This window comes from Heloderma suspectum, chromosome 4 (genome assembly GCF_057233095.1).
Source record: "Heloderma suspectum isolate Gila_16-S chromosome 4, 16-S_ref, whole genome shotgun sequence".
Classification (NCBI taxonomy): Eukaryota; Metazoa; Chordata; class Lepidosauria; order Squamata; family Helodermatidae; genus Heloderma; species Heloderma suspectum.
Genome location: NC_139461.1, coordinates 100,222,043 through 100,234,105, shown reverse-complemented (window position 1 = coordinate 100,234,105; position 12,063 = coordinate 100,222,043). Strand labels below are relative to the sequence as shown.

Genomic DNA, 12,063 nt, shown 5'->3' with positions numbered 1-12,063 from the left:
ATAAATAAAGAGTCCTGCAGCACCTTAAAGAGTGACAAATTTATTATGGCATAAGCTTATGTCACAAAAGTTTATGCAATAATAAATCTCTTAGTCTTCAAGGTGGCACAAGATTCTGTTGTTTTTGGAGCAACAAACTAAAAGGGTTACAAGTGAAAAGGCAAACATGTAATTTTACAGATCCACTTTGCAAAAAATCATGCAATTTTTCTACAAGTTTTTTTTTTTGTTTTGGTGTTTAGAGATTAATTTTAAAGGAGTGAAACTATAAATATGTACCCAAACACAGGGAGATAAGACACACTCAAGAAAACTGCTGTGACTGAACTGCTTATTTTAGGGCGCAATCCTATGGGATCTGCCCAGGTTACTTGTAAGCCTTCGAAGGCTTATGAATATCCTATGCATTTTAGCTACACACGTGAAGGAAGGAGGCAGGGGTGGCTATAGGATTTCTCGTATGGTTGCCACCCTGGTCTCCTCGCCTCCCCACCCCTGGGAATGCCCCCTTTTCCCCATCTCTGCACTCTGTTTTGAGAGCACGGAGAGGTAGCCAGCACAGGTCTCTCCAGTACAGCTATGAGGGGGAGGGGAGGGCGATTTGCTGGCTCCGAGCTTGGAGCTCTGTCTCTGAGCTTGGAGCCAGCAAACCAAAATAGCCTATGTCTCCCAGATGCTGTCTAGGAGACATAGGATTGCTCCTAGACAGATTATAATAATACTGGCCGTTGTCAAGGGAAGAATTACATTTAGGGTGGAATAACAGGACTACAACCATCTTGGGTTAATTCATTCATTTAATACATTTCTATTCCACCCAATAAGCAAAGCTGTCTGGACAGTTTACAAAGACTGTGGGCTATGAATTAAGGCATTTGGTACTAAAACCTAAAAGATGTAGTTTAAACTTTGGCAAAAAGATGCCATTTTCCATGTAATACATAGTTGTTAGTAATGCATTGCTGTTCACAGAAAAAAACAACATTCCCCTGGAGATGGATCCAGACTAAGTGAGTTGCACTGAACTTCTATTGATTTCAATGGGAACGAAGTCAAGTCATGACTAACTTGTCCCATTGATTTCAATTGGATCCAAGTTCAACTAACTTACAGCACAATCCTATACATGCCTACTTAGAAGTAAGTTCCACTGAGTTCAAAAAGACTTACTTCGAGGCCAGCGTGTATAGGATTGCAGCCTTAGGGTGAAATCCAATTCAGTTTTTCTAGTGATGGAACTGCCTCTGAGAGGGCAGTATTCCCTGTTCTGCCCCCGGCATGCCCTCAAAATCTGCTCCTGAGGGTTGGGCTACTCTTTGGAACAAATTTTCAGGGGACACGGGGGGCTTCAGCAGGGAGGAGAGATGGAAACAGTCGGTTGTGTGATCAGGCTTCTGTTAAGTGACGTTGATTTCCACTCTTAGTCTAGATCCAAGCCATGGTTTTTCAGAGTGCTTTCACTCAAATGTAACACAGAACAGTAGCAGAAATCCCCGAAGACTGAAGAAGTATTTTCAGCTTTACAGAAAAGAGCAAAGAAGAAAAAAAATGGAATGTGAATGTTTAGTAAGAGAGTTCTGAAACTTGTACAATAAAATGTAATTATTTTGGGGGAGTCACATTTACACATTTTTCAGCAAGCACAGTGAAAAGCACCTTAAATCCAGAGTGAACTCATTTCCCTAGAAATGGAGGTGAATAATAATGGTGCTTTCTATAGACATAAGAGCAAACGTCAAGGATTGTGATCTTTTCAAGTATATGTCTTGCCTTCACTCTATGTGCTTCATATAGACAAAAACATGTCAGCTATATGTCCATATATATATATATATATATATATATATATATATATATACACACACACACACACACACACATACATACATACATACACACACACACATGCTTTGAATACTCTTACCTTAGTAAGGTCTTTGTAAAGTTCTGGATATAGCAGTGCCATTTCTGGTTTCACATCCTGATCTAACACTAAGGAGAAGACTGGAAACATAGTGTATATCGTTGCATACCTTAGGAGAAAAATATTTTTAAAAGTATTTAACACACATATCCTTTACATATATCCTTCCTCCCTTTGCCAAAAAAATCTTGGTGCTTATGCAAACTGCAGTTGATGTTGTTTTTGCTTTGGACATATTTCTTTTCAAAAATAAAAATACACATACGACCTGATCCTGGACATATGTAGCTGTTTTGCCTCGTGCATACTTCGTGGAAAGGAACCCACCGAAAACTGGGGCTTCCTGCTACGTGTGGATTTAGTAAACATGTGATAAACTAAAGAAAGGATTCACATACTTCCGTACACAGAAGTCACTGCTGTGAAATACTGTTTTCTCTATATGAAACAGCCATTAGTTACATGCATTTCACCGGTTTCTATCTAAACTTAGTATTGCCCTGGAGGCCACAAGAAAAGGCTCTAGTGGCCACTTTGTGAATGTTACTGTTCAGCTCATTAACCCTAACTATGTGAGGAATGTAATGGCTATTAGTCATTATGATGGTCTTTGAAACCAAAAAACAAAACACCTCTGAAATAAAGTTTTCAAGGAACTGTATTTCTTACTTACCCTACCATTAGGAAACCCTGGTATAAAGGAACAGATGCAAAATAGAAGACTGAAGAAAACACAGCCTAGAGAAAGAACAGAGTAAATTATATCAGGATTATAAGAGATAATACAGAAATGTGGAAATTATTTAAACAACAAACATTTCCACAAACTATTCTCCATATAAACAAAAGTAATTAAATACCTGCATAGTTGAAATAATAAGGCCTCTGTGCATGACAAACTGACCAAGTGCTGCTGATCTTTTATAACTATTTCGACCATGTACCATCAGCAGTCTGCCAATGTGTTTAAACTGTGTAATGGAAAAATCAGCAGCCAGTGAAGCCTGTTTCCCCTCCTAAAAATAAAATAGCAAATTAAAACTATCAACATTGGATAAAGTATCACCTAAGAAAATTACAGTCTATCAATATGTAAAATAAGCATCTCTGAATCTGCAAATTCAAGCAATGCATTTTTATGCACAATACACAACATTGCTATTAATATTACAATACACCATGAGTAAGACAGGCATATATTAGACATTCATGTACATACATTGGGTTGTATTCAATTAGTGCCACCCACCATCAGTGGAATAGGGAATGGCTTTCGTCAGCATAATGAGGGGACATTCCCCCCTGAAGCTCCTGTCACGCCCAAAAAATGTGTTCCAGAGGGTTGGGGAATTGTCCATATAAGATTTGGGGGGCACGGGGGAAGAAAGAGTAGAGATTTTGTGTGTGAGTGGAAGTCTGTGCAACATTGGATCTCTTCCATTGTCTAGTAGGTTAACAATAATGTGTTGGAATCCATCAGTTAAGTTCACATTTAATCTTATCAGCAAAATTATACCTTTCCTTCAATTCCAATTCCACAGTCTGCTGCCTGGATCATACTGACATCATTTCCTCCATCACCTGAAAAAATGTGACATATCCAAGCATGATTTAGATGGGTTCAGCAAGCTTTTAACGTTTACTAGTTTTTAAATTTTTATTTATTTACAATATTTATATACTGCTCCATATCTAGAACAGATTTCGGAGTGGTGACCACAAAAAATAAAACAGTAAAAGAATAAAAAGATTAAAACACCACATTAAAATTATACTTGTTTAAAAACACAATGCCAATAAAAACCGTAACTGGTCAATTAAGGAATGCCTTCTGGAACAGTACTGTTTTCAGGAGGCGCTGGAAACAATGCAGTGTTGGTGCATGCCTGAATTTAGTTTTACTTTGAATCAGTTTATGAGTTATTTGAATTAACGTTTAGGTTAAAAGCAGTTTTGCTGTTTCAGTTTTGGGAATGCAAAACAAAAAGTAGATAAATTACAGGTCATTGTATATCTCTTACTTCAACCATTTCTGGTTTCCTACATGTAAATGACAATTCAGAGTATCTATGTCGACACAAAGAACTGGTGATCCTTTCCCTAATAGCTGCAAAAGCAGTGCTTCCAAAGTTCTGAAAAAAGCAGCGAATCCCCACTGAATATCTTTGTATATTCAAGGGCCACAATCCAGGCTCACTGAAGTCCATCAATTTAATTATGCTGAAGCATGCCAAACTCTCTGTTGGATTGTAGCCAAAGCCTGTTATATTGCTATTACGGACAAATTCACTTATCAGCTTGAACTCTCTCTGAGCAGGCACAACCAGCAGACTATTTTTGGTGTGGATTCTCTTCCTTGGATGCTTGGGTATACAAGGAGGCGGATGATCCAAGACTTTGAAGTAAGAAACAATGTTATCTTACTAGAATCGGGGTTATAACAAGTGGGATGTATCACAAAAAAAAATAAGGAAAAAATATGTTTTTGTATTTGGGCTATTCATATGGTATAGGGAATATGCTTATTATAAAGGAATAAGGAATTGTATTGGATAATTTCAAATGCTGACTAGCCATTGTTCTCTGAGCTGTAATTGGTATTGATTTGTTTTTTGTAAAAATCTTGAAAAAAACAATACCATTAAAAAGTTTTGCTTCAGTTATTAACATTATTAAAAAAAAAGACTGTCACACTATCCTTTGATTGTATTTTGAATTTATTTTTCATTATTGTGACTGAGAACTCAAACATCTCCTTAGTTTGCCAACAGGTATGAAACCAGAGTCCATACTTACCTATGGCACATGTACGTTTTCCTGTGTGCTGTTGCAACAACTTTACAATGTGGGCTTTTTGTGTGGGAGAACATCGGCAACATACTACAGCCGGACACTGACATGCTAGTTCTACGAATTCATGCTCATAGTACTTCAAACAGACCTACAAAAAGAAATATATTCAAATTCAAAGTGGAGGTTTGGCATTCAATAGAACTCCAGAAATAGTTTTAGTTTAGATAACACAAGGCCAAGCAGCTGGCTGAAAGTTGGATCACTTTTCAATACTATTCCCAAGCTCTAGAGCAGGGATGGGCAACATGTAGCCTGTGGGCTATATGCAGCCTGTGAACCACATATGGCCCTTGCCACCCTGGGTACACCCTCCACCCCTCTACTGAACTTGAGGCAACCTGGGGAAAAAAAAAATTGTGTCTATAGCTGCTACAGAGCACCAAAAGGATCAGACTAAGTTTGCAAGTAAGCTAAATTTGTCCCCTTAGGTGTGCCATAGTAGCTATGGATACAGTTTTTCTGGCTTACCTTGCAGACTGCAGCTTGCAGGGGAGGAGGGTCCAGGAAGCAAAAATGGCTCTCTGACCTCCTGAAGTTGCCCATCTCTGCCTTAGAGAATCTACTAGTATGTGTACCACGGACTATGACCAGGATCCAAAGAAACAGCATGTAGAAGAGCACAGATTCCCACTGCTGAAGAGACAAGTTAATGTGAAGTTTAAAAAGCAACTTGTTTCTTCAGGAATGGAAACTGCTGTGGTGACTGTATGTGCACATTCCTTCTTTGGATCCTGGCCATAAAATAAAATCCTGATCACTTTAAGGTAAATTATGAGGGTAAGGCTTGAATAAAAAATTGCCTTGGACTAACTAATCACTGAAATAAATGTTGGCAGATCAATTGAGTGTTACAAAAATGGGATTGACAGGTCACAGATGAATATATGCCATATATTAGTCAGTCCTCAACGGCTCCAACTTGGGTGCAACACTGTTTTTTAAAATACTTTCCCCTTCGTTTTCTGCAGCCTATGCAAAAATGGATGTGAGAACGAGAATATATGTTTTTACCTTGTTGTTCTTTTAATTTAATAACATTAAATAGGTTCTACTAGAAAGCGTTAATGAAGACTTTTTATTGAAAGCCATAGAAATTACTGCATATGATTGCACCCATAGCCCTTTGCAAAAAGGAGAGCAAAACAATATTGTGGGCAGCATATTATAGTGACTTGCAGCTCCTTCTCAGTCTTATCACTTCCTTTCAAGAGCACTCTGCAATCTGACTAGAAGGCCTGGGCTGACTGCTGATCCTCAATCTGGCCCCCATGTAACTTGAAATGGGTGAATGTCATCCTCACCAACAGGCAAGGACATTGCTTGTACAATAGTCTTACCCATTCACTGGCTACTTTTTCAGAAAACAAGAGAACAACAAATGAAGGAGCAGCTAGATGTGCTATGCCTGGGCACAGTTGAGGACAGGATAAATTTGTTCCCTCTGAAACAAGATTCCATGGAAAATGCAGATTCTTAAGCCTTCCTAGTAAAAATCTCTGTAAGGATTCCTGTTGCAGTGCCTTTGTACACAGTAACTGGCAGCTTCCAAACAAGGACACTGCAGTCTTCAGAGGGGCTCCCTTTTTTGTTTGCAGGCCCAAGAAATCGCAAAAAATACTACCGCTATTCACAGAAGCTTCTTATTGCCTTCAATACAGAGAAAAATGGCAAACAGGTACTTTTGGTGACAAGAATATGGCACCAGACAAAAGAAATGCTTACTACCTGCTCTTTAATTTGGGCTTTATAGTATTAAGTGTTATATGATGTAAAACAAATTGCACACTCATTTCACCCAAAGGTGTTCTTGGGTCCTCTTTTCATTGTCTGCTGCACAGCATATTTAATCATTTTTTAAAATTACATTAACAGTGCTGTCAGTTGACAAGAGCCAGGGCCTTACCTCCAGAGAGTCTCCAGATATTACCAAAGCACAGTCATGTTTCCTCCTGAATGCATTTAGCTCCAAATGAGCTTCTCCACGATTTGTTACCTTAATTACAAATGAAACATTCAAAAGTTCAAGGTGGAACTGTTAAATATATTTTTAACACAACTACTTTTTACTATAATGGAATTCCTCCAACATTTTTTTCTGTTCTCTTATACAGAGTGTGTTAGCTGGGAGAAAGAGTGACAAACTCAGCTCCTGCAACAACCTTTGCTTTCCATTGCAAAGTACACATGATTTATGTGAAAATAACACATTATTTAGGGCACAATCCTATTCAGGCATCTGCCTCCAAACTCAGAGGCGACCGCCTATCCTGCATTTTCAGCCAGACAGATGATTGTGGCTATCTAGCTGTGGGAGAGCTGAGCAGGGGAGGAGGCTACTGAATGACACACTGGATGTGTCATACAGGCATTTCTGCCCTCCCCGCCCTGGAATGCCACACGGAGCACCCCTTTTTGGCCGCTCTGAGCTCCTCTTGCGAGCGCGAAGGATGGGGCTGATCCATGCTGCCTCTGAGGCAGCACAGAAGTGGCAGGAGGTCGGTTCCCAGAAAACCAGATATCCTATGGCTGTCTAGATATCCTATGGCTGTCTAGCAGCCATAGGATTGCTCCCTAGGTTATATAAATATATTTTGGAACTTTTGTAAAAACATTGCCTAATTCTAACATAATTCTAACATAATGCAAAGGAGGAAGGGAGGTAGGGAGAAGGGATTGCACAAGCTGTGATTCATTCTCCTAAAACTAAATGATGGCTTGAAACAGGCCAATGCTTTTCTAGAAGATCTAAAATATATTATTGGAACTTGATCATGTGTTCTACATCCAAGCAGAAGGGATGCAAGGAATTTGGGGCAGAAGAAAGACCAAATATAGTGAAAGCTTTTACCCAATGACCATTCCAAAGTGGAAGCCCTCATGCAATGAGGAAGAGAGGGGAAGGGGGAGCGTGTAAGCCCAAGGTTCACTGCAGCTTGTTCTCTGGTTGTGTCTGATCCAGGCCATTTTAATGCTAAAATAATTTTAAGTATCGAACATGTAAAATATGCTATTGACCCAAGTCTTGCAGTTTCAAACACTTCTAAAATTAAGAAAGTAGACATAATAAAATACACATGAAATACATAAAAATATTTAATGGCTTGATCCAGATGAGCACTGATACAACTCTTTCATGTGAAGCAGTACTACTGGGTTCAATACAGCCCTGTTTCCCCCACATCCCCAATCAACATGAGCATAAGAATGTATGTCCAAACAGTGCCAGAATGCCCTGCAGAGAATGCATGCTTCCCATAGCCCATCAAGCCCTTTCTCCATGCACTGTGGAAGATATTTGTATTCTTCATGAGTGAACTGAGCACTGGACTGAGTCCTCTGGGTTTAGATCAGAGGGTTGAATTATATGGAATTGCAGGTGTTGGTAAATGAAAAACTAAGACTGCAATTCTGTGTACATTTACTTGGGAGTAATCAGTGGCACTTGCTCTGATGAAACATGGATAGGAAACTGTTTACAAACTGCACAGTCTTCTTAAGCAATTTAAAATGCTATAAACATTGGGAAACATTTCTTTTATTATTTTGAATCAAAATAATCTGCAGCAAAATAGCTTTGTAGAATTCTATTGTCTGATTCATTAATAAGTCACATGTTCCAAGCTGAAACACTTCCAGGGTTAATCTGTTATAACTAATATCATAATTAAAATCAAAATCTAAGTCAAATAAAAATAGATTTTGCTGGGAAAACATAATTTGTGATGATACATCGTGGAAAGGTCAACAATAATTAATTTAAAATTCTATCAGAACCATTAATAATTTAACAGCAAATAGGAGTCTTCAGGGCCTAATTTGCCATTCTGATTTTTCACAACAAATTACATTTACATGTAAATTATATTCAAATAACTATTTCTTCAAGTGCAAGAGGCTCGTTTAGAATGCAGACATACTAATGTCTGATTACTCAAAGACTGGGAAACTTTTCTTCAAATTCAATACTGCTAACATAGTCGAATTACAAATACATATCAAGTTATTCAGCTTGTAGTAAATTTATAAATAAAAAAACACTTGAGATCAAAGCTAATTTTATTTGTAAAACATAGCTGCAGGTTTAACATTTGCAAGTTTGTCTTTTGAAGTACTTGGATTTATTTGTGCTCTTACTAGCACTTGTGTAATTCAAGAGTTTCTTCACATTAGGCATAGAAGTAATGGGAGCCACATCTACATAAAAGTGTAGATCATCAGAATAATATCCTAGCCCCAAACCATTTACGGCTGTAAAGATCAAAACCAGCTTGGAAACAGACCAAGACTGCATTATTTTTGCCATGCCATGGTAATTAAAAATTGACAGCTATGAGCTACAAGTTAGGTGAATCCGAGGATCATTTCATGTTAACAGATTAGAATGACTTACTAACACAATTCTTCTACCCCACTCCACCCCATTATCAGTACTAAGCACACTTAAGGTCAAATGAGATGAGATGCAGGAGATTTGTCATTGGATTTCCCAAAGTTTCCTTTAAAAACACACATGGCTCTGGGTACCTACAAAATAGATTGGGGTTGAAACTCAGGTAGGAGAGAGCACTGCGCACACACCCCCATGCCATTTTCCCAATCTAAATTATATGCAAGTATGTACGTTTTCCTCAATGGAGAAAAGAGTTGGGGGTATGTGTGTAAGTGTATAGACAGGGCATTTAGATCAGGAAAATGGCATTTGGAGAAGGGTTAAAGCCCCTCTCTCCCAGCTCCATGGCCCAAATCCAATTTGCCACTCCCTCCCTTGAGAAAAAGGAAATGTTGGAAGACTCAAGAACAGTTCTGCCACATCTCATTTAGTTAAAACAAAATTAAAGAACACTACATGACCCATCAGAAAAAAGTTTCCAAGGCATTCTCAGTGTAACAGGAAAGACACTGAGCTGGCTTTATTTCACTTCAGGTATCATCACACATGGGGTCAAGATGGAACAGATGGGGTTTACAATGTACACTTCTTTATGTGGCCTGTTTTCCATAGGAGTAGTCTTGTTAATCGGTTGCAGCAAAAACAACAAGGAATCTTGTGGCACCTTAAAGGCAAATACATTTATTATGGCATAAGCTTTCATGGACATTATCCACTTCATCAGATGCAAACTCAGTGTCCTTTCTGTGTTTCATGACATGTGCCAACTTGTGCACATGCACTGATGTGTGTCTACATATACACACAGAATTTCACCTGCCACAGGCCACATAAATGGGAGACATGCAGAATTTTTTTCATCAGTACAATGGGATTCATTAATTCATTCATTCATTCAGAATGGCCATGAAATTAATGAACACATTTTACAGCACTACCAAATGAGACTATAGTAGGGTGATGAGAAATATAAAATACTGTTAGCTATACTCACAGGTCTGAAAATATGAATATCTTGTGCTCTGGATACTAAGTGGGAGCTTTTTGCAATACAAGTGGCAGTCTCTAATTTATCTCCTGTTAGCATCCATATCTATGAAATAATTGTAGAGTTAGTTTAGTTGTTTAATTGCTTATCTATTGCATTAATCAAAAACTAGAAATGTATAGTCTCTAAGCCATGTCCTCAGCATCCTGTTCAATAACTACCACAGTAAACTGTTCTTACGTCTTTAACAAAAATGTATGGGCTCAGGTTTCTCCTTCTGCTTGTGAGATGGTGCAGAGTCCAGCTGCTGGGGCTGCATGCAGGCGGAAAGGGATACCTTAGCTTGATAGGAGGAAGACCAGCACTTCACTTTTCCCTCTGTTTAGAATATCTCGATCACTCCCATGCTAATCATTTCCTTAGCTTGATGGGAACAGTGTGCCCAGATTATAAGAGTTTCCTGAGGCAGCAAAATGGCAAAGATTTGATTCTGCTTCATCTGGAATCACCTGCCCCATCTGTCTGCAAGAAGCTCTGAGAGAGAGATTTCTCTTTCTGGCTAGCAAGTTCAAAAAGTGAGTTCTTCTAATATAATCTTCTTTCTCAGTTGCCTCCTAAGAATGGGTAGCCAGGCAACTTTTAGGATCTATCCAAATATGGATGCTTTTAGGGGTATCCATTAATATGAGGATGATGATAAGAGTACAGTATCATACCACTACATCCTCACAGTACTATGTCCCCACATACTTCTTTGTTGCATAGTTGTACCCTCTGCATCCTAATATTAGCAATCACAATACTTCAAATTGCTACAGTGCATTTTAAGAATGCAAAACAAGGTATATTATTTCTTAAGATATATTATTTCATTAACGGTTGCAACAGCCATGTAAGATAAGTCAGCATTGTTATCCCAATATTGATGATATGAGCTAAGGCTGAAATAATAAGTAGCTAACCTAAGGACAGCAAGTGAGTTCATGCTGAAGGTGAAGTTTGAACTGAGATCGAAAGCTCTGGAACTGGCAAGTCCTGAAATGTTTCCTATCTGAACACTACCATCTGTCTTGAGCAATTTCCGTGCCTCCCATCTAAGATCTAGGGCAGCCTTCGCCAGCTTGGTGCCCTCTAGATTATAGCTCCCATCAGCCCCAGGCAACATAGCTAATGGTCAGAATGATGGGAGTTGTAGTCTAAAAAATCTGGAGGGCACCAGGGAAAGCTGCTCTAGGTATTTCTTCATGCAGTAACCATTGCAGTACACAAATAGACTTGTATGTGGCTTCCATGGACTACTTTCATCCATGGACTACTTCACACAGAACCACTTAGTGGCCACTGTATCTATGCGGGGCTGGTAAAACAACACTGATGTGCATTTTTGTATACATTTACATAAGGAAAATTAGCTGCCTATTGCAATTCTGTTCAATTAAGCTTTGCACAAAAAGTGCCAATATGGTTGCGAGAGAGCAGAGCCAAGCTGCTGCTTTTTTTCTTTTTTAAGATCTGCTGCCTATTTTGCAGGAAGGTGTCCAGTATTCAAATGCTCTTTTACTTCTCACATGGTAATTGACTGTACCCTTAGTTACCTATGGAAATATACAGTACAAAGAGAACAAATGTAAAGGAACAAATTAACACTCTGACAAAGAAAGAAGAAAAGGTTAGTACCTTTATACCAGCATTTCGCAGCATCTCCAGAGTTGGCCTAACATCAGCTTGAAGTTGATCTTCAACTCCAGTGAGACACAGTAATTCCATTTCTCTTTCCAAACTCTCAACAACTGCTGCCACCTTAAGGGTTCTGTCATGTATACTTAATTTGGCTTGGTTATATCGATTCTATTTGCAACGAGACAAAACAAAAGCTAATTTTGTGGCTTCTTGTAGATAGGAGAGATG

General features: G+C 38.7%; 1 protein-coding gene across 4 annotated transcripts in view; it reads right to left on the bottom strand.

Annotated features, from left to right (window-relative positions):
* ATP9B (ATPase phospholipid transporting 9B) overlaps positions 1-12,063 on the bottom strand; it is a 200,942-nt gene that overhangs the window by 6,197 nt on the left and 182,682 nt on the right. For all 4 annotated transcript variants that reach the window (XM_084850042.1, XM_084850044.1, XM_084850040.1 and 1 more), the window contains 8 exons: positions 11,833-12,003; positions 10,162-10,260; positions 6,681-6,770; positions 4,721-4,865; positions 3,441-3,505; positions 2,785-2,940; positions 2,598-2,662; positions 1,925-2,033 (listed from right to left, as the gene is read on the bottom strand). In XM_084850042.1, coding sequence (XP_084706168.1) covers positions 1,925-2,033; positions 2,598-2,662; positions 2,785-2,940; positions 3,441-3,505; positions 4,721-4,865; positions 6,681-6,770; positions 10,162-10,260; positions 11,833-12,003 — 900 coding nt within the window. The remainder of the gene's footprint in view (positions 1-1,924; positions 2,034-2,597; positions 2,663-2,784; positions 2,941-3,440; positions 3,506-4,720; positions 4,866-6,680; positions 6,771-10,161; positions 10,261-11,832; positions 12,004-12,063) is intronic.